Source organism: Delphinus delphis, chromosome 5 (genome assembly GCF_949987515.2).
Source record: "Delphinus delphis chromosome 5, mDelDel1.2, whole genome shotgun sequence".
In the NCBI taxonomy this organism is placed as follows: Eukaryota; Metazoa; Chordata; class Mammalia; order Artiodactyla; family Delphinidae; genus Delphinus; species Delphinus delphis.
In genome coordinates, this window is record NC_082687.1 from 34,589,592 (window position 1) to 34,613,529 (window position 23,938).

The window sequence follows — 23,938 nt, forward strand, 5'->3', positions numbered from 1 at the left end:
TAAAATAGATAGCTAGTGGGAAGCAGCCGCATATCACAGAGAGATCAGCTCGGTGCTTTGTGACCACCTTGAGGGGTGGGATAGGGAGGGTTGTAGCGATGGAGACGCAAGAGGGAAGAGATATGGGAACATATGTATATGTATAACTGATTCATTTTTTTATAAAGCAGAAACGAACACACCATTGTAAAGCAATTATACTCTAATAAAGATGTTAAAAAATTGTTATAACCAATAAGCATTAGTGAATCACTATTTGCTATAATTATTATGAGTAAAAAGGAATATTTACTTCATTCAACCAATGACTATGGCTAGTTCAAAAATATTAAATACAGCGCAAAGAATCTCACTGGAAAGAAACACAGTGCAGAAAAATACAGTGAAGAAGGAGAGTTTAGCAGATTTTATTTAATCTGAAGCACTACACTCAAAGTACAGCATCACCAAATGGTTTGTCACTTATTAAATAAGTAATCTAGTGGCAGAGAAGGAAGCAGAGTAGACACACAGTGCATGGACTATAGAAGACACTGAATGGATTGTTGGCTGGATGTCTGTATAAGGCTATCCATTCATCTACCTAATTACCTAAACCCATTTTATGGCCAATCTTATGAATGGAAACAACGTAGACATGGCAAACCAAAACTTCTGGTTATCTGCCTCTTATAGATGGTACTCAGTCAGCTTCTATTATCTTTGTGTACACATAAACAGTCTTAATATCAGTTTGTAACTGTTAAGAAAGCAATAAGAGAAAATCAGCTTAACTGCACCAAGAGGTTTTTTTTTAGCTAAATATGCAACCAAGCTTCTAAATAATAAGATAAATATTGTTTAAAAAGAAATATAACAATATCTGAAAACTGTTGCATGCTGAATAATTGTCTCTTTTGAATGGGCTTTAGAACCATTCATCTATAAATTTAAAGAGCAGAGAAACCTACAGTGTACAAGAGAAAAATTTAAGAATGATGGGGGTAATGGCATTCTAAAGCTTATCCTTTAAGTAAAAGTTAAAAATGGGATCAGAATTTGCAGACCACACATGTTCAGTCCTTTGATTGGCCCATTGAAAACTAAGTGAATGAGATAACTAAGTGGCTACTTCATTCTCTAATGAAATAAATGCAGGATTTCTGGAGTAAATCATAACATATTTTACAGAGCAGAGCAATACAGTACAAGGTGGCATTGAACTAGTGGGCTGGGGGCATGCCGACACCTGGTCTGGAGTCAATTGGCTCCAGCTTTTTATCAAATTACTAATGGAATCAGACTGACTCTATAAGAGTCAGAGTAGGCAAAGCTTTTTTAGCTGACACATTCTCAACGATGCAAATAACTCTCATTCATTAAAGTACTGTTGAATTTTCTTCTTGGAATAAGTAGTAGCTTGTTAGGTCAGCTGTAACAATTGGGTGGTCATTTTGATCCTTTTCCAGAAGTCAGCTTAACCACATGCTCCACTGCACACAAGCAAAATGTGACAAATTCACATCTCATAAATCGGCCCTGTAATATCATAGAGACATCCACGTAGAGACCCCTCCATATACAGTGACTTTGCCTTAATATAAAATATTTCTAGGCCATAGAATGGTATTATAGGAGTCCATGGGAAAATAGAAAATCTTTAAAAACAGTTTTTAGAGTCCCCAAAGATAATGTGAGATACATAATTTATTACTTTATTCTATCACACATTCTGAGCCATGAATCTCTATGTCTAAATGACGCAGAATGTGAAAATTTCCAGCCACCAGAAACCAATGGCACAGAAATGTCTCCCTAGAAGACACTTAGATTCCCAAAAAATATTCCCCCAAAGTCCTTCAACTTTACAATGGAGACAGAACAGAAAAGCTGATGTGTGGAGCTGTAAGGAAGTCTGAATTCTGTTGAAACACTACCTTCTCTTTTGGGGACTTTTAAATATTTTTCTTAAGCGTTTACACTCAGATTTTACAGACAGTTTGGTATTCAGACATTTCAACCTTATTCACTCCATGATTATATTTCTATGATTTTAAGGTTCCTAATCCAGGTTTTAGAAAGGCCAAAAAGAGTGAATAACAGTAAGTACTAGTAAGAAATTCTAATGCATTTAAGGAGTTTCATTCAAAAGGAATAAAATTGAACTTTCATTTTAAGCACTGGAAAGAATAACTGTGTGTTTCTGGAACATCCAAGCAAGCCTAATCTACCTTCCTGGCCACCAGCCAAGCTTCCATATGCAGCTCCCTCATATGAACATCTGTAGAGGTACTTTTACTGAAAATACAGGCACTGGCTAAAGGATAAGGCCATTCAAAGTCACATTTACAAGGGACAAGATACATTCACAAGGGACAACATAATAAAATGATAATGCTTAATGCGGAAATAAAATCTAGCTAAGATTTAAACTAAGAGAATTAAAGAGACTGATACAATGTGAGCAGTTGTGAGATGAAATTCAGAGCTTCCGAGTTCTAGCCATCCTTCACCTTTTCCTCCCTTCAGTGAGAACTATCATTTGGTTTCCCACAAGATGTTGGAAGGATTGGAGGCCACTGGGAAAAAAAGGCACAGTGGAATATATAAACCCCAGCCTTCTGATTCAAAAGACCTTTCTTTCCCATGAATACTCTATAACAGTGATCAAATATACTTATAATGGATTTATGGTGGAGAATTATATAACACTTGTGGGTGTTTTGTTTTCCAAATATCCCATATATGAAGCTGTGAATTACAGCTATATAACTTAGCAAAGCTTTAGGATATGATAAATAAAATAAAAATGACATAACTGTATTAGCCTATTGTTGTGTGCTCTTATGCCTAGAACTTTATTTCTGTTTCATTTGTTTTATTTTGTTTTTAATGAAGAGTAATTCAGAATATGAAAAAAGTACCAGAAATTTAATGATCAGTTGAGCCTCTCAGAACCAAGACAGAGTGAAGCCAGGAATGATAGAACTTTATCCTTTTATTCATTCAGAACTTTATCCCTCTTCTAGTAGGAAGACTTTTTCCAAGTATCTTTCAACCAAGGTTTCTTTTACTTTAAAACTCTTACCATGCATTTAGCATCTCATGATTAAACACACACACACACACACACACACACACACACACACAAACAGATACACACTCTAAAAACAAGGCAAATATATTAGTTTCCTATTGCTGCTCTAGCAAATTAACACATACTCAGTGACTCAATACAACACACTTTTCTGGGGACTAGGACAAGGTCATCTTTGGGGAATGGGGAGCATTATTCTGCCTACCATAGAAAGTAAGGCCAAATATTTTCACCCTCTGATTCTCAGGAGAAATGAGGACAAACATTTATAACTGAATGATTTCAAACTCTTTCATCCATAACTTTATTAGCTCAGTCAAGAAACTAAGTCCCATAGAGGAAATCTGGCTTGAAGCCTGCTTTTTTGTAATTAAACTTTTACTGGAACACAACCATGTCCATTCATTTGTGCATTGACTGGCCTCACCCAGCAACAGACAGGCTGCCTAAAGACCTCCTGAGCCCACACCCCATTAGACACAGCCCTGCCCAGTAGATGACCAGGACCCAGCTCTACCCACCAGTGAGAAGGCACCAGATTCAGAATCCCCTGGGCCCTAGTGCTGTCCCCCAGGAAGCCTGGCATAGCCTCTGGATCAGCCTCACCCACCAGGGAGCAGAAAACAGATGTAAGAAAACCACAATCCCATAACCTGTGGACCTAACCTTCCCACAGCAGGCCAGACCCTGCCCTGGGACAAGGTGGGCACTGACCCTGCCCAGTAGCAGGCCAACACGAACTCCAGAACACTCCAGACCCAGTACCCACCTGTGTTTCAGGAACTGCCCCCACCCCTCCCACTAGTGATCTTATATCAGCTCTGGGACTCCTGGGCCCTGTAACCAGACTCCAGAACCTGATTCTGCCTTCCAGTAGTCCAGCACTAACACCAGGACTTGGTTTCACCCACCAGTGTGTGGGCAACAGCCCCGGAGTCTTATGTACCCTAACTCTTCCCATTAGTGAGCCAGCACTAGTCTTGGGGCCCCCCGGGGTTCTGCAGCTAGCTGCCTTGTGACCAGGCCCCACCAACCAGCAGCTGGCAGCCTCCACACAAGGCAGGTCCAAGCAACCAACCAGACCAGGGGCCAACCAAGCCTAATAGTCCACCCACATAGTCAGCCTGCCACAACTGAAGGACCCATGCAGGCCTAATAGGGAGAACTTCTAGAGCATATACCTTGGGTGACAAGAAGGGAGCACACTGCTGGGACACATAGGGCATCTGCAAAAGTCCCCTTCTCCAAGATGAGGAAACATAACCAACCTACTAGGTACATAAAAATAAAAACAGCAACTTAGGCAAAATGAAGTGACAGAGGAACATGTTCCATGAAGGAACAAAATGAAAACGCCAGAAGAACTAAATGAAGTGGATCTAGGCAATCTACATGAGAAAGGGTTCAAGGTAGTGATTGTAAAGATAATCAAAGAACTTGGGAGGAGAATGATGCAAAAAACGAGGTTAGAAGGTTTAAACAAGGAGTTAGAACAACCAAACAGAGATGAAAAATATTATAACTGAAATGAAAAATACACTAGAAGGAATAAAGTGTAGACTAATTGATAGAGAAACAGATCAGCAAGCTGGGAGACAGAGTAGTGGAAATCACTGCGGATGAACAGAGAAAAGAAAAAAGAATGAAAAGAAATGAGGACAGTTTAAGAGACCCCTGGAACAACATCAAGTGTACTAATATTTGCATTACACTCTCAGAAGGAGAAGAAAATGGTTCTGATAATGAATTTTAAGACAAAATAGCTGAAAACTTCCCTAACATGGGAAATGAAACAGTCATCCAAGTCCAGGAAGTGCAGAGTCACATATAAGATTAATCCAAAGAGGAACACACCAAACACTCCAACACATTGTAATTAAAATGACAAAAAGGGGGTCTTGAGAAGATGGCGGAAGAGTAAGATGTGGATATCACCTTACTCCCCACAAGATACATCAGAAATATACACGTGGAACTGCTCCTATAGAACACCTACTGAACGCTGGCAGAAGACCTCAGACCTCCCGAAAGGCAAGAAACTCCCCACATACCTGGGTAGGGCAAAAGAAAAAAGAAAAAACAGAGACAAAAGAATAGGGATGGGACCTGCACCAGTGGGAGGGAGCTGTGAAGGAGGAAAGGTTTCCACACACTAGGAAGCCCCTTTGCAGGTGGAGACTGTGGGTGGTGGAGGGGGGAGCTTCGGAACGGCAGAGGAGAGTGAAGCCACAGGGAGGGCAAAGCAGAGAGATTCCCGCACGGAGGATCGGTGCCAACCAGCACTCGCCAGCCCGAGAGACTTGTCTGCTCACCCGCCGGGGCGGGCGGGGGGTGGGAGCTGAGGCTCGGGCTTCGGTCGGAGTGCAGGGAGAGGACAGAGGTTGGTGGTGTGAACACAGCCTGAAGGGGGCTAGTGCACCACAGCTAGCCGGAAGGGAGTCCAGGCAACACTTGGGACCTGCCTAAGAGGCAAGAGACTTTTTCTTGCCTCTTTGCTTCCTGGTGCACGAGGAGAGGGGATTAAGAGCACTGCTTAAAAGAGCTCCAGAGATGGGAGCCAGCAGGGGCTATCAGCGTGGATCCCAGAGACAGGTATGAGATGCTAAGGCTGCTGCTGCAGCCACCATGAAGCCTGTGTGTGGGCTCAGGTCACTATCCACACCACCCCTCCCAGGAGTCTGTGCAGTCTGCCACTGCCAGGGTGCCATGATCCAGGGACAACTTCCCCAGGAGAACGCACAGCAAACATCAGGCTGGTGCAACATCACACCAGCCTCTGCCACCACAGGCTTGCCCCACATCTGTACCCCTCCCTCCCCTCGGCCTGAGTGAGCCAGAGCCCCTGAATCAGCTGCTCTTTTAACCCCATCCTGTCTGAGTGAAGAACAGATGCCCTCAGGAGACCTACACAAAGAGGCGGGTCCAAATCCAAAGCTGAGCCCCAGGAGCTGTGCGAACAAAGAAGAGAAAGGGAAATCTCTCCCAGCAGCCTCAGAAGCAGTGGATTAAAGCTCCAAAATCAACTTGATGTATGCTGCATCTGTGCAATAACTGAATAGACAACAAAACATCCCAAATTGAGGATGTGGACTTTGGGAGCAAGATATATTATTTTTTCCTCTTTTCCTCTTTTTGTGAGTGTGTATGTGTATGCTTCTGTATGAGATTTTGTCTGTATAGCTTTGCTTTCACCATTTGTCCTACGATTCTGTCCATCCGTTCTTTTTTTTTACATTAAAATTGTTTTTCATAACTATTTTTTATTTTAATAACTTCATTTTATTTTATCTTACTTTATTTTATTTTATTTTATCCTCGTTTCTTTCTTTCTTTCCAATTTTTCTCCCTTTTATTCTGAGCCATGTGGATGAAAGGCTCTTGGGGCTGCAGACAGTAGTCAGTACTGTGCCTCTGACATGGGAGAGCCAACTTCAGGACACTCATCCAAAAGAGACCTCCCAGCCCCACGTAATATCAAATGACAAAAATCTCACAGAGATCTCCATCTCAACATCAAGACCCAGCTTCATGCAACAACCAGCAAGCTACAGTGCTGGACACCATACACCAAACAACTAGCAAGAGAGGAGCACAGCACCATCCATTAGCACAGAGGCTGCCTAAAATCATAAAGCCACAGACTCCCCAAAACACACCACCAGACGTGGACCTGCCCACTAGAAAGACAAGATCCAGCCTCATCCACCAGAACACAGGCACAAGTCACCTCCATCAGGAGGCCTACACAACCCACTGAATCAACCCTAGCTACGGTGGACAGACACCAAAAACAATGGAAACTACGAACCAGTAACCTGCAAAAAGGGGACGCCAAACACTGTAAGATAAGCAAAATGAGAAGACAGAAAAACACACAGCAGATGAAGGAGCAAGATAAAAACGCACCAAACCTAACAAATGAAGAGGAAATAGGCAGTCTACCTGAAAAAGAATTCAGAATAATGATACTAAAGATGATCCAAAATCTTGGAAATAGAATAGAGAAAATGCAAGAAACATTTAACAAGGACCTAGAAGAACTAAAGAGGAAACAAGCAACAATGAACAACACAATAAATGAAATTAAAACTACTCTAGAAGGGATCAATAGCAGAATAACTGAGGCAGAACGGATACATAAGCTGGAAGATAAAATAGCAGAAATAGCTACTGAAGAGCAGAATAAAGAAAGAAGAATGAAAGGAACTGAGGACAGTCTCAGAGACGTCTGTGACAGCATTAAACATACCAATATTTGAATTATAGAGGTCCCAGAAGAAGAAGAGAAAAAGAAAGGGACTGAGCAAATCTTTGAAGAGATTAGAGTTGAAAACTTCCCTAATATGGGAAAGGAAATAGTAAATCAAGTCCAGGAAGCATAGAGAGTCCCGTACAAGATAAATCCAAGAAGAAACATGCCAAGACACATATTAATCAAACTATCAAAAACTAAATACAAAGAAAACATATTAAAAGCAGCAAGGGAAAAACCACAAATAACACACAAGGGAATTCCCATAAGGTTAACAGCTGATCTTTCAGCAGAAACTCTGCAAGCCAGAAGGGAGTGGCAGGACATATTTAAAGTGATAAAGGAGAAAAACCTACAACCAAGATTACACTAGCCAAGAAGGATCTCATTCAGATTTGATGGAGAAATTAAAACTTTTACAGACAAGGAAAAGCTGAGAGACTTCAGAACCACAAAACCAGCTTTACAACAAATGCTAAAGGAACTTCTCTAGGCAAGAAACACAAGAGAAGGAAAAGACCTACAATAACAATGCCAAAAAAATTAAGAAAATGGGAATAGGAACATACATATCAATTATTACCTTAAATGTAAATGGATTAAATGCTCCCACCAAAAGACACAGACTGGCTGAATGGACACAAAAACAAGACCCATATATATGCTGTCTACAAGAGACCCACTTCAGACCTAGGGACACATACAGACTGAAAGTGAGGGGATGGAAAAAGATATTCCATGCAAATGGAAATCAAAAGAGAGCTAGAGTAGCAATTCTCATATCACAGAAAATAGATTTTAAAATAAAGACTGTTACAAGAAACAAAGAAAGACACTACATAATGATCAAGGGATTGATCCAAGAAGAAGATATAACAATTGTAAATATTTATGCACCCAACATATGAACACATCAATACATAAGGCATATACACACAGCCATAGAAGGGAAAATCGACAGTAACACTTTCATAGTATGGGATTTTAACACCCCACTTTCACCAATGGACAGGACATCCAAAATGAAAATAAATGAGGAAACACAAGCTTAAATGGTACATTAAACACGATGGACTTAATTGATATTTATAGGATATTCCATCCAAAAACAACAGTATACACATTTTTCTAAAGTGCTCAAGGAACATTCTCCAGGATAGATCATATCTTGGGTCACAAATCAAGCCTTGATAAATTTAAGCAGTTGAAGTCATATTAAGTATCTTTTCTGACCACAACGCTATTAGACTAGATATGAAAGACAGGAAAAGAGCTGTAAAATATACAAACACATGGAGGCTAAACAATAAACTACTTAATAATGAAGTGACCACTTAAGAAATCAAAAAATACCTAGACACAAATAACAATGAAAATACAATGACCCAAAACCTATGAGATGCAGTGCAAGCAGTTCTATGAGGGAGGTTTATAGCAATACAATCCTACCTTAAGAAACAGGAAACATCTTGAATAAACAACCTAACCTTGCATCTAAAGCAATTAGAGAAAGAAGAACAAAAAAATCCCCCAAAGTTAGCAGAAGTAAAGAAATCATAAAGATAAGATCAGAAATAAATGAAAAAGAAATGAAGGAAATGATAACAAAGATCAATAAAACTAAAAGCTGGTCCTTTGAGAAGATAAACAAAATTGATTAACCATTAGCCAGACTTACAAAGAAAAAAAGGGAAAAGACTCAAATCAATATAATTAGAAATGAAAAAGGAGAAGTAACAACTGACAATGCAGAAATACGAAGGATCATGAGAGATTACTACAAGCAACTCTATGCCAATAAAATGGACAACCTGGAAGAAATGGACAAATTCTTAGAAATGCACAACCTGCCGAGACTGAACCAGGAAGAAATAGAAAATATGACAGACCAATCACAAGCACTGAAATTGAAACTGTGATTAAAAATCTTCCAAGAAACAAAATCCCAGGACCAGATGGCTTCACAGGCAAATTCTATCAAACATTTAGAGAAGAGCTAACACCCTTCCAAAATATAGCAGAGGAAGGAACACTCCCAATCTCATTTTACGAGGCCACCATCACCCTGATACCAAAATCAGACAAAGATGTCACAAAGAAAGAAAACTACAGGCCAATATCACTGATGAAGATAGATGCAAAAATCCTCAACAAAATACTAGCAAACAGAATCCAACAGCACATTAAAAGCATCATATACCATGATCAAGTGGGATTTATTCCAGGAATGCAAGGATTCTTCAATATACACAAATCAATCAATGTGATACACCATATTAACAAACTGAAGGAGAAAAACCATATGATCATCTCAATAGATGCAGAGAAAGCTTTTGACAAAATTCAACACCCATTTATGATAAAAAACCTGCAGAAAGTAGGCATAGCGCGAACTTTCCTCAACATGATAAAGGCCATATATGACAAACTCACAGCGAACATCATCCTCAATGGTGAAAAACTGAAAGCACTTCCACTAAGATCAGGAACAAGACAAGATTGCCCACTCTCACCACTATTATTCAACATAGTTTTGGAAGTTTTAGCCACAGTAATCAGAGAAGAAAAGGAAATAATGGAATCCAAATCAGAAAAGAAGAAATAAAGCTGTCACTGTTTGCAGATGACATGATACTATACATAGAGAATCCTAAAGATGCTACCAGAAAACTATTAGAGCTAATCAATGAATTTGGTAAAGTAGCAGGATACAAAATTAATGCACAGAAATCTCTCGCATTCCTATATACTAATGATGAAAAATCTGAAAGTGAAATTAAGAAAACACTCCCATTTAACATTGCAACAGAAAGAATAAAACATCTAGGAATAAACCTACCTAAGGAGACAAAAGACCTGTATGCAGAAAATTATAAGTCACTGATGAAAGAAATTAAAGATGATACAAATAGATGGAGAGATATACCATGTTCTTGGATTGGAAGAATGAACCTTGTGAAAATGACTCTACTACCCAAAGCAATCTACAGATTCAATGCAATCCCTATGAAACTACCACTGGCATTTTTCACCGAACTAGAACAAAAAATTTCACAATTTGTATGGAAACACAAAAGACCCCAATTAGTCAGAGCAATTTTGAGACTCAAAAAAGGAGCTGGAGGAATCAGGCTCCCTGATTTCAGACTATACTACAAAGCTACAGTAATCAAGACAATATGGTACTGGCACAAATACAGAAATATATATCAATGGAACAGGATAGGAATCCCAGAGATAAACTCACACACAAAAATGGTCACCTTATCTTTGATAAAGGATGCAGGAATGTACAGTGGAGAAAAGACAGCTTCTTCAATAAGTGGTGCTGTGAAAACTGGACAGGTACATGTAAAAGTATGAAATTAGAACACTCCCTAACACCATACACAAAAATAAACTCAAAATGGATTAAAGACTTATATGTAAGGCCAGACACTGTCAAATTCTTAGAGGAAAACATAGGCAGAACACTCTATGACAAAAATCACAGCAAGATCCTTTTTGACCTACCTCCTAGAGAAATGGAAATAAAACCAAAAATAAACAAATGGGACCTAATGAAATTTCAAAGCTTTTGCACAGCAAAGGAAACCATAAACAAGACCAAAAGACAACCCTCAGAATGGGCAGAAATATTTGCACATGAAGCACATGACAAAGGATTAATCTCCAAAATTTACAAGCAGCTCATGCATCTCAATAACAAAAAGCCAAAAACCGAATCCAAAAACGGGCACAATACCTAAATAGTCGTTTCTCCAAAGAAGATATACAGATTGCCAACAAACACATGAAAGAATGCTCAACCTTATTAATCATTATAGAAATGCAAATCAAAACTGCAACGATATATCATCTCACACCGGTCAGAATGGCCATCATCAACAAACATACAAACAATAAATGCTGGAGAGGGTGTGGAGAAAAGGGAACACTCTTGCTTTGTTGGTGTGAATGTACATTGATATAGCCACTATGGAGAACAGTATGGACGTTCCTTAAGAAACTAAAAGTAGAACTACCATACGACCCAACAATCTCACTACTGGGCATATACCCTGAGAAAACCATAATTTAAAAAGTGTCATGTACCGGGGCTTCCCTGGTGGCGCAGTGGTTGAGAGTCCACCTGCCGATGCAGGGGACACGGGTTCGTGCCCCGGCCCGGGAAGATCCCACATGCTGCGGAGCGGCTGGGCCCCTGAGTCATGGCCACTGAGCCTGCACATCCGGAGCCTGTGCTTGGCAATGGGAGAGGCCACAGCAGTGAGAGGCCCGCGTACAGCAACAACAACAACAACAAAAAAGAGTCATGTACCACAATGTTCATTTCAGCTCTATTTACAATAGCCAGGACATGGAAGCAACCTAAATGTCCATCAACAGATGAATGGATATAGAAAATGTGGCACATATACACAATGGAATATTACTCAGCCATAAAAAGAAATGAAACTGCATTATTTGTAGTGAAGTGGATGGACCTAGAGTCTGTCATACAGAGTGAAGAAAGTCAGAAAGAGAAAGACAAATACTGTATGCTAACACATTTGTATGGAATGTAAGAAAAAAAAAAGGTCATGAAGAAACTAGGGGTAAAATGGGAATTTAGACACAGACCTACTAGAGAATGGACTTGAGGATATGGGGAGGGGGAAGGGTAACCTTGGATAAAGTGAGAGAGTGGCATGGACATATATATACTACCAAAGGTAAAATAGATAGCCAGTGGGAAGCAGCCACATAGCACAGGGAGATCAGCTTGGTGGTTTGTGACCACCTAGAGGGGTGGGATAGGGAGGGTGGGAGGGAGGGAGGCACAAGAGGGAAGAGATATGGGAACATATGTATATGTATAACTGATTTACTTTGTTATAAAGCAGAAACTAACACACCAGTGTGAAGAAATTATACTCCAGTAAAGATGTTAAAAAAAATGACAAAAAGATAAAGAGAGAATATTAAAAGTAGAAAGGGAAAAACAACAAATAACATACAAGGGAACTCCCATAAGACTATCAGCTGATTTTTTCAGCAGAAACTCTGCAGGCCAGGAGGGAGTGGCACAGTATATTTAAAGTGATGAAAGAGAAAAATTTCCACCCAAGAATTCTCTACCCAGCAAGATTCTTGTTCAGATTTGATGGAGAAATCAATAACTTTACAGACAAGCAAAAGCTAAAAGAATTCAGCACCACCAAACCAGCTTCACAACAAATGTTGAAGGAATCTGTCTAGGCAAAAAAGAAAAGGCCACAATTAGAAACAAGAAAATTACAAAATGAAAAAGTTCACCAGTAAAGGCAAACATACAGCAAAGCTAGGAAATCATACACATACAAGCTAGTAAGGAGGTTAAAAGACAAAACTAGTAAAATCATCTGTATTCAGAGCAAGCAGTTAAGGGATACACAAAAGAATTAGACATAAAATATGATACCCAAAACAGTAATCATTATGGGAGGAGAGTACCAATGCAGGGATTTTAAAATGCATTTGAAATTAAGAGATCAGCAAATTAAAACAATCACACATATACATAGACTGCTATAAAAAAAAACCTGTGGTAACTGCAAACCAAAAATCTATAATAGATATGCACACATAAAAAGGAAAAGGACTTTAAAAACATAATATTAAACACAGTCATCAAATGACAAGAGAAGGGAAAAAGGAAGAAAAAAAAGACCTACAAAAACAACCCCAAAACCATTAACAAAGTGGCAACAAAACATGCATATCAATAATTACCTTAAATGTAAATAGACTAATTGCTCCAGCCAAAAGACACAGAGTCGCTGAATGGATACCAAAACAGGACCCATATACTTGCTGCCTACAGGAGAATAACTTCCGATCTAAAGACACACATAGACTTAGAATTCCCTGGTGGTCCAGTGGCTAGGACTCTGTGCTTCCACTGAAGGGGGTGTGGGTCAGAGAATTAAGATCCTGAGAGCCATGTGGCATGGCCAAAAAAAAAAAAAAAATAGGCACACAGAAAGTGAGGGGATGGAAAAAAGTATTCCATGCAAATGGAAATCAAAAGAAAGCCGGAGTAGCAATACTTATAGTAGACAAAATAGACTTTAAGATAAAGACTGTTACAAGAGACAAAGACACTACATAATGATGAAGGGATCAATCCAAGAAGAAGATATAACAATTGTGAATATACAGGCACCCAGCATAGGAGCACCTAAATATTGAATATAGAAAGCAAATATGAACAGACATAAAGGGAGAAATTGACAGTAACCCAATAATAGAAGGGGACTTTAACACCTCACTTACATCAATGGACAGATCATCCAGACAGAAAATGAATCTGGAAACGCTGGCCTTAAATGACCCATTAGAGCAGCTGAACTTAATAGATATGTAGAGAACACTCCATTTGAAAGCCACAGAACACATTCTTTTCAAGTGCACATGGAACATTCTCCAGGATAGGTCACATGCTAGCCTACAAAACAAGTCTCAGTAAATTTAAGAAAACTGAAATCATATCAAGCATGTTTTCAGATCACAACACTTTGAGACTAGAAACCAATTATAAGAAAAAAACTACAAAAAACACAAACACATGGAAGCTAAACAATATGCTACTAAACAATCAATGGATCACTAAGGATTGAATTTCAAATTTATAAGGCTACACAAAAACTTGATCATGGTTGAATTTTCAATAAAAATAAAAAAAATTTAGATTATTATCATAATTATGATTATTATGATATCATACAGCAGCATTTATTGGAACTTAATAAAGCACTGTGCCAAATACGTTGTATACAAGTTCATTTTGTATACACACAAAATTTGTAAACAGCAGCTTCAATTTCCAGATGAAGAAATCAAGGTTTTAAAATAAGTATCTTCCCAAGATAACACAACTAGTAAGTAGCAGTGCTAGGATCTAGACAGAAGTCTCTGCTGTATATCTGTTTAATCATTTATTTAATCATTGTAATTTTGTTACGATGTTATTCTAACAAATTTTCTTAATCATATTAGGAAATATGATTATTTTCCATTTAAATTATTGCATAAGTGTACACAGCAATTATGGATCTCTTTCTTCTCTGATGCAGGATGCTGTAAGGAAAAATAAGATTTTTCTGTAGAGACAGAATGCTTGGGCTTGAAGGTAGTTAGACTCCTACTACCTTTATAAACTTTCCAAGTCATCTAAATGCCTGGGACTGCTTCCTTATCTATAACTGTCATTTATGACATCAACTTCAGGTAATATACAAGATACCACTTTGAAACCATTGGGAACTATACACACAGTCTTAGCCTAAGTACAGTTTTAAGAGATACAAATGTGCCCAAGCTACATTTTACAATTTGGAGAGCATTTTCAAGAAATGGAAAACTTAAGAACATTCATATTTTTACTTGTAGAATTTCATATGAGAGAGTGACTATTTTAGAATTTTTAAAAATGACACTCCCAGGGTCTCTGGATCCCAGCTCCCTAGCTTGCTGCATTTATATGAAGGTAATATTCCAGGGTCTTATAAAGATAAGAGAAGGTATATACAAGAATGCAAAAAATCCTCAAGAACCACTATATTGACTCATACACACAATTCTACTTGATTTTCATATTTTGCTTTATAATAGGGAATTCATGACTTAAAGACAAAAATTGATGATTATGTTCATTATGTATAGACATAATTTATGTTATTATTGTATTCAAATTGCTATTTTATATTACTGGATAGAATTTAGTATTGAATTAGAAAAAAATTACCTTTAAATATTTCCTGTTTGTATACTAGGTGGTATACTACAACCTAACAGTATTCTGACTGCACATTCTGGACTTTGCCTAGAGAAACTACTTAGGAGAGTATAGGCAGTAACTCATTTGTGTCATCTTTACTTTCCCAAATATATGCTGTCTCATACACTTAAACGCATGTGTGGGATTAAAGATGGCTACACATTCTTTGCTACTTCTCCCATTGAGTCATGAAGTCTAATATTCTTCCCCTTCAATACTGGTTAGCTTTTTTGATTTGCTTTACTATAGAATGCATAGAGGTAATGTTCAGGAGCTACTTGGGTACTCCCCTAGGCCTCTTGGAACACTCTTTTTGGGGATCCAGAACTTCCATGTAAAGGGTATGGTTCCCCTGAGACCACCATGCTAGAATGGTAATGTGTAGGTGCTCTGGTTGTCCCAGCTAAGTCAGCCTTCTAGCCCTCCCTACCAAGGTGACAGACATAAAATTAAAGCCAACTTGACCCTCCCAGCCAGACCATGCCCCAGGTGAATATCACTTACTGACCTCAATCAACGCCATGGGCAACTGAAGAATTGCCAGCAAAGCATTACTCAAATCATGACCTCTTCCCCACAAAACCATGGGATATTATAAAATGGTTCTTGTTTTAAGTCATGAAGTTTTGGGTTAGCTTATTATGAAGCAGTAGATAACTAGAACAGTGCATAAAAGGTAATAATTGCATATTAATGCCAGAAGTCTTAAATTTCCATAAATCAGTAATAAACTACCACTACTGATAGTTCAGTCCTTACACATAATTATTGTACACTAGATATAGATAACCACACTATGGTAAATAAATACTATGCACAAGAATTCTTGTATCTCACAAAGGGCACTGAATTTTATTGTAATTCCTCTCATATTCCATAATGGCAAGATTATCTAAGTAACCTAAATAATATTCATTTGTAGTCTTACAAATAAACCAAATTAACTAAAATAATGGTTATCTCAGATGCAGTGAAAGAGGCTTGCTTATACCCATAAGCCACTACTTGCACGTCACTCAATACAACTCTATGTTAAGTTAAAGGAATATCTGGGTTAGAAAGAACAGTAAGACTCTCAAAATTCATAAACAAGGTGTTTTAAAAAAATATATCATGGAATTGTCTTCAGGGACAATTTCCTTTTCTTTGCTTCTGTATGAATAGGTAAAATATTTAGAAATGTTTTCTTATTTTTCCACACAGCCTAAGGTAAGAGGAGTAAATATGAGTTGTAAAGAAAGCTCCATGGTGCACACAGGGACACCAAATCTTTTCTTTGCCTTTTCTTTTTTGCCTTGGCCTATAAAGAAACTAGCTTTGAACTGAGTATCTATCAGTAGCTCTTGACCTAACAGGATTAATAGATTTCAGAATTTTCCAAGTTTCCTTGGAATCTATTTTCCAAATTTAGTTTGGGTTCAAGTTCCTCCATGAAAATTAAGGATCCTAAAGAAACCAAACAAAATGCATTTATTTTAAACAATATATCTTCTTGATCAAATCTGTCTAATAAATGTCAAAACATATAGGTAGGTAATTGAATGGTTTGAATATTACAAACAGTGCTGGCCAAATGTCCATTGGCTGAGATCCGTAACAGACAGTGGTTTCAGTTTTAAAGTAGGTAAGATTCATTAACAGTTGTATTACAAGGAGGGAGACAAAATAGTAAACGTAAGCAACAATAATGTCAAAATGGTAAGAGTTAAAAAGTATAGAACTAAAATATCACTTGAAGTTGGTAGCTAATCTGTTACAACACACTTTCTACTGATCCTGATTGTTAGAGTGATATTGTGAGTCAGGTTTTATATAAACATGATTAATGAAATAAGAGAGTGGAATCAATATTACGCTCTGATTCAGAAAACTTGGAGTGGCAAAAATGTGTTTTAACAAGTCTTCCAGGTTAATTCTGATGCCTGTTAATATTCTGGCTTAGACTGTAACTACTTCTACAAAGATCACAAAGTCAAATACTTAAAACAAAGATCAATAGTTGCATTAAAGCTCCTTTCCTTCCAAAAATTATCTTCTTAGGATACTAGCATGTATGACCATTGTTGAACAGACTCTCCTGATCTTCAAGTGGAATATTTGCCTGTAATTTGTAAAGAAGCAGACTGTCCTAGAGTTGAAAGGGATGCTCAATAAACTGAAAGGTATATAATTGAGAAAAAATAAATTATTGACATTTTTTCGAGTTAAGGTATATTAGGAGTTCTATTTCCCCTTGGATATAGAAAACTGGGACTAGTGTTCCTTCTACCCTAGCAAGAAAACCTATGTAAAGTAAAAAAATCACAACTTTGCTGAACACATCAAAGAGCCAAAGTCACTAGTCAACGAAGTAGTATCAAATCCACTGACTCTCAGCCCCTGCCAAGGAGAGATGAGACACGAGCATGTCACCAGTGACAGACTACAGCTAGAAGAGATGCTGGGTGCCATATAACTAGGTTAGATGCATTCAGCTACAATTGTAATGTATTGTAAAGGTCAGCTGTGGACTAGAGTATAGCACCCTAGGAGCTGTAGACACAAGAGTTTGCACCCACTTGCAGGCTCTTCTCCATGGACTTCAATCTCCTGCTCATGAGAAAGACTGTGGGAAGAGTAGGAGTTAGGCAAGTACCTTTCTTGGTGTTGCAGGCTTGGAGGGGGAAGTGGTCACTGCTGGGAGAAAAGCATGAAGTCCTGTTGCAACCTTTCTCTGGAAAATAAAATAAGCCTCTGAGGGAGGAGCAGAAAACCTGTCAACACCAGGGCAAACATGCAGACCCACTGTAGCCACAGGAAAGCTTAAACAAACAAACAAACAAATAAAACTTCCAACCCTGGGGAAGTCTTGGACTCAGGAGCCTACACCAATAATATCAGAGACCTGCTACAACTGGGAGAGGGAAAAGAAACTCTCCCAGAGAAGACCAACCAGAGATAGATGGAGTTTGGCTGCCAGGAAGAGAAGAGGCAGGACCACTGAGAAAGGCTATTTCTAAGACCTAGAAACAGATCCTGTCTAAGGTAGAGAACCCCTTGTCCTCACCACCAGACTACCAAGCACCAAGCAGTGTGTAACTGCAGTCTATCACTGGTTGAGGGAAAAAAGTGTGAAGAGGGATACAATTTGTGATAGAGATGAAAGCAGAAGCTAAAGGTAAAGGAGAAACATTGAGAAAATGCATCTGAAATTCCAGCCTTCAATCTAAGAGAAAGGAATTAAAGCCAATGGTTCACTGAAGGTAATCATAGGAAAAAGACAACCCAAACTCAGCTAATTACTGACTATATTCACTCAACAACATCCCTTCCCATATACACACATTCACTAACAGCCTAACAGAAGAGATGTAACCATTTCCAGACATAAAGTCTCTACTGTTAAACACAAAATGTCTGATGTTTAATCAAAAATTACATGACACACAAAAAGGCAAGAAGAAAAGCACAGTGTTAAGCGAGAAAATAATCAACAGAGCAGACTCAAACATGACCCCTATGTTTAATCTATCAAATGAGAAATTTCAGCAGAGATGGTGTTATGAATTGAATTGTGCATCCTGGCCAAACACATGCATTGAAGCCCTAAACCCAATGTGATTGCGTTAGGAGACAGGTCCTTTAGGGAGGTAATCAAGGTTAAATGAGGTCATAAGGGTGAGGCCAGATCCCACAGGGATAATGTCCTTATAAGAAGATGAAGAGACACCAGAGCATGCACTCTCTGTCTCTGTCTCTCTCTCTCTCCATATGTACACACAGAGGAAAGGCCAAGTGAGGACACAGTGATAAAGCAGCCATCTACAAGTCAGGAAAAGAGGCCTCACCAGACACCAGTCCCCACAGTCCCTTGATCTTGAACATCTAGCCTCCAGATCTGTAAGAAAATACATTTTTGTTGTTTTAGCCACTCAATTTGTGGTTATGGCCACCTAAGCAGACTAATACACAGGAACTCTACTAAAAAATAAAGTGGAAATTCAAGAAATAAAAAAACATGATAAGGGAGATAAAGAATACCTCTGTCAAACTCATAAGTAGACTTAAGACAACTGAATAGACAATCATTGAACTTGAAGACCGGCCCATAGAAATAACCCAAGCTTAAAGACAAAAAGAGTGGCAAAAAAATAACAGAATTCAAGAGTTATGGGATAATATGAAACAATCTCACATATGTGTAATTTGAATCCCAGAAGAAGAGAGACAATAATGCAGGAGAAGTTTGTCAAGAAATAATGGTCAAGAGTTTTCAAAAATTCATGGCAGTCATCACAACATAGATGCAAGAAATTCAAAGATTTCTCAGAAGGATAAATTACTAAACAGATAGACAGATGGACACACACACACACACACACACACACACACACATACACACTCCCAGATACATTATATTCAAAGTGCTGATAAAAAAATGTTGAAGGCAGCCATCAGAGAAAAGAATCATTATTTCCACAGGAATAAAATTAAGATTTACCACAGACATTAAAAACCATGAAGGACAGAAAATAGTGGAGTCAGGTATTTAAAGTGCAGCTGAGAAAACAAAATTGCTATCTTAGAATTTTATACCCAATGAAAATATCTTTGGGTATAAAATACATACTCTGCACAGACTTACTCTACACACAATATAAAAAGAAATTCTTCAGGGAGAAGGAATATGATACCAGATGAAACTTGGATGTACACACACACACAAAAGTCTTCAGAAAAATCCATTTTCCCAACTGCCTTAGCTATTGCACTGCTGAAAAGAATGCAGCCTTTGCATCTCAGCCCATAAGCTTCAGAGAGTGATCATCTCAGTCAGGGTCTTCAACAGGACTGGAAAGCAATCAAATCCTACAGTGCTGTTATCTTAGCACCTAGCATCCTTCCAAAGAGTGGCTGAAATGAATTGATGTCTCTTTTCAAAAAGTCATATACTGATATCTTACAAATACAGTGATTGGAAGGAACTCCATAATAGGAATATGAATATCTCAGTGACAGTCTCTAATAATATTATTATTATGTTGCATATGAATAAGATGTCTTTATTGACCAAAAAAACCCACTGAAGGAAAGGGTTCAAACAGACTTTCAAAATTAACTGGACTGGTCCAGTAAGCTACAGTGGACTGGTAGCCTCATTCTCAAGACAATTTCTTGTCCTTTGTTATGGTTCTTGTTAGACTGTCCTGAACTTTGTTAGTTGGCATTCCTTCCTGCTTTTGACAACAGCATATTTCAGAAAATTGTTAAAATTTCTATATTCCTATGATTCTATTTCTTTAAAGTATACTCTTCAAGTATTCTGTAGCCTATAATGAAATTTAAGATGTACTGTCAGATGACCAGGACAGAATGCAAGATTCATAGAATACAGGAGAGAGGACATATATTACATTCATATTTGAATTTGGAAGAAGTCTAATGATAACGGTACTCATCTAAAGAGGGCAACTACATTATGCAAAAATAATATTCCATAAACCATAAGACAAAATTAGTTTTATTATAAAAATACATATGCTTTGTATATGAGTCATATAGAATTGACACAACTGATAGAATTTACTATGCTGCATTGAAGTGAATACTTATTGCTTTCTTGCTGAATTTCTGATATTTTTGTTCCTTCATTTATATCTCCATTTGGAAACATTATTTCAATAACATATTAGGAAGTAGAACATATTGTTTTGTAGTAATTTTGGTAATGCCTTTTAAAGCATCCCATCCAGGATAAGAAGACTGTACAAGAACTACATGGCTACCATTACTATCACCTTGATCTAGGAAATCAGGAATTTATTTAGTGTTAGTAGGAAAACATAAGAAAGAAAGTCTTTCCCACCTGCCTACTAATTCAATTCAATTAAATAAACATTCATTTTATTTATTTTATTTCCATGCACTAGCTGTGCAAGATACGGGCAGGCAGCTTAACAGAAAAAAGAACAACACGCTCACTTACTAATTTGATTCGATGACCAGGAGTTGCACTGATTTCCCATGTGCATTCTTTCCTGCTTGGGTACTTGTCTGGCCAGTTGGGACTAGTGATGAAGCCACTTGGACTGTGAATCTTCTGTTCACACTCAGCTGTGCCAATAATGATAAAATCAATTAGTGTGGAAATCTAGCCCAGAATTGGGCCAGCAAGGAAGTAGCCTGTTTACACACTATCCTGATGAAAGATTTTCCTCAATAACTAATCATCACTCTAGTCTCCAGTATCATATTCATCTGCTTTGGTAAACCTGTTGCATAATCATTATCATAATCAGAAAATGTTTGGTTTTGGGTTCACATGAAATTGTGTTTACAATGAATTAAATAAATGTCTACAAGAAAATGAACTCTTTTTAACTGCTGGATCTGTAAGTTTAGATTTTAACAGAGCAACATTATTGACAATCAAAGCTATCAACTCTTGGTATGTGCAAAATATTTAATGCAATGCCACAACAAAAATGACTATGTCGTTTTCAGTTATTTTCTTCCTATTAACAGAAACATCATTTATAGCTAACTAGTATCACTAAGCCACTTTATGAAACATGTCTTTACATTTTCTCTCTCTCTTTGTTAAAGTATACACTTGAATGCTTAAACCATAATTTTAGCTGCTTAAGTAAATTATCTGTCATTTCATCACAGTGAAATGAAGCACTAAGGGGAAAAATACGTAAACAGCTACTAGCTTCTGAATTAATTTAAGAAAGTGTCATTCAATCAACATGAAATTTCTTTTAGGTCTTACAATTTAAACAACTTCATCTTGGAGGGGACCATCCAATATTGTTAATTTCAAACTTCAAAAGCATGTAATATCCTCAGACTGTATTCTATCTATATAATTTATGAAGTGTCACCCTGCACATCCTGGCTTAGGCTGGAAATTATTTGTTATGTATTGTGTAACCGATTCTAAAATACAATTAATTCTGTGAAATTTTCCAAGAAATCTCTGGGGAAATCCTCTACTATATGGAAAAAACACTTGTGGCACTACAGGGCTGCACAGTAAGGACAAAATGACTGACATTACTGTGCTGTTGGCACACGCTCTCCGACTAGACCTTTGCTTTAATTGTGCCGGGTTTCCATAGGGAGATTTGGATTCTTAACCAAGGAACACAAAAAAAGGGTGAAATTTAGCTCCTTTCAAACTATATAGGGTCATGCAGCAAGACAGTAGTCTTAAAGTCTGGATCCTGTCTTGACAAGGTTTCCTAAATCCCATTATCCCTGTCCTTGCCTTGGCCATATGAAGTGTGGAATCTCCCAGATCTGGCAAATAGTTTAGTTTATAAGACAAAGCCAAGAGGCTCACTGCTAAACTGTATAAGGCACCTGTACTATAGCAGTGGTGAAAGAAAATCCATCCCCTTTACTAACAGTAAAGATGAACTTAATTAGGGGTGCCTGGATATAGTTCCATTTAAAAAGAAGTCCTTTCTTGAAAATATTTACTCTAATGAAGAGAGACTTGGATATCTAAATTTATTTGCTACCTGTGAGTGACAGGCTACATGCATACTCTGAAAAGCTGTCTCTTTTTTATTTCTGAATTACCTTCCACATTTCAAAATAACTGGGCCTATTCCCCAGCCTATTGATTTATCAGAATACTTTACCAAGTTACACATATCACAACCTCATTGGTTTATGCTCATACATGAAAGTAAAAAGAGAAAAAAATCCTACTTGCATATGATTCTGGGCAATGTCATTAACTCTGTGAAATAAAGAGGAAAAAAATGTGACATATGACCATATTTGAATGGAACTGAATGGAACAAGGGTCAATTCAGGGTATTCTGTACTATTGGAATGTGAATACAAAGAAGTGCTATCTACCTGTGGTTCTAGTCAGGCACCCACCACTCTACATGTTCTAATGACTAGTTATGAAACCTGCCTTAGTAATAAATCCAAGTTAAATGGAAAATTCAGGAGCAGACCCACAAAGGAAGAAATAAGACCTGAATAACTATTTCTTGTTCCCATGTAGCTCATATTGGCTCAGGAGATTAAGATAATTATCTTTATAAAACCTTGGAATATGGTAAGAATTTGGGACCAAAAACTGGTAGGCTACTATTGAGTTACTAGGATGCTTCTGTGTGTGTGTGTGCTGGGGAGGGGGCAAAACCATGACTTAAAACTCTAAATGGCACAGTATTTTCAAATGTCTTTCTTCTGGTAGGCATTTGAATTTGATACTCCTGGTATTTAAAGTGACATCACTCATGTAGCACATATATGAGATATTTTGGGGAGGGAAATTGAACCAAATGTAAAACATTTAGCAGAAGTTAAGTTTAAATATGGAGATAGTTATAAGGTCTGTTCTGTGAAGACTGAGGGATAATGTAGTGCCTTTCTGGCTGCCAGATGGCATCACAGCAGCTTCTATGTCTGTTATACAAAGTTATTCTAATTCCAACCATATATGAAGTGCAGTACCTTTAGGTAATACAAGGTTTCCAATAGTATGACTTGGATCTTTGAACACTGCATGTATTTTTATTTTTGACATTTGAACAGTTAACATTTAACACTCATTGATATGATTAACTCTACCTGGAAGGACTGCTTTACCCAAACTGCATGAAATTCTAGATGTTGTCAAAAAAAGAACACTTCTTTCATACCTTCCTTGCAATCATGTTTATTTTCATGCAGCACAAATCCATTACGGCACTGACACATGTAGCTTCCCATTGTGTTGACACACTCATGTTGGCACCCGCCATTATCCTTAGAGCACTCATCTTTGTCTAGCAAAGAGATAACCCCATAGATTAGTAAG

General features: G+C 37.8%; 1 protein-coding gene across 1 annotated transcript in view; it reads right to left on the bottom strand.

Annotated features, from left to right (window-relative positions):
* The window catches only part of TLL1 (tolloid like 1), a 258,470-nt gene that overhangs the window by 15,649 nt on the left and 218,883 nt on the right, over nucleotides 1-23,938 (bottom strand). The window contains exons 17-18 of the mRNA XM_060011657.1: nucleotides 23,781-23,906; nucleotides 21,095-21,222 (exon numbers count right to left, since the gene is read on the bottom strand). Of these exons, the coding sequence (XP_059867640.1) occupies nucleotides 21,095-21,222; nucleotides 23,781-23,906 (254 nt within the window). The remainder of the gene's footprint in view (nucleotides 1-21,094; nucleotides 21,223-23,780; nucleotides 23,907-23,938) is intronic.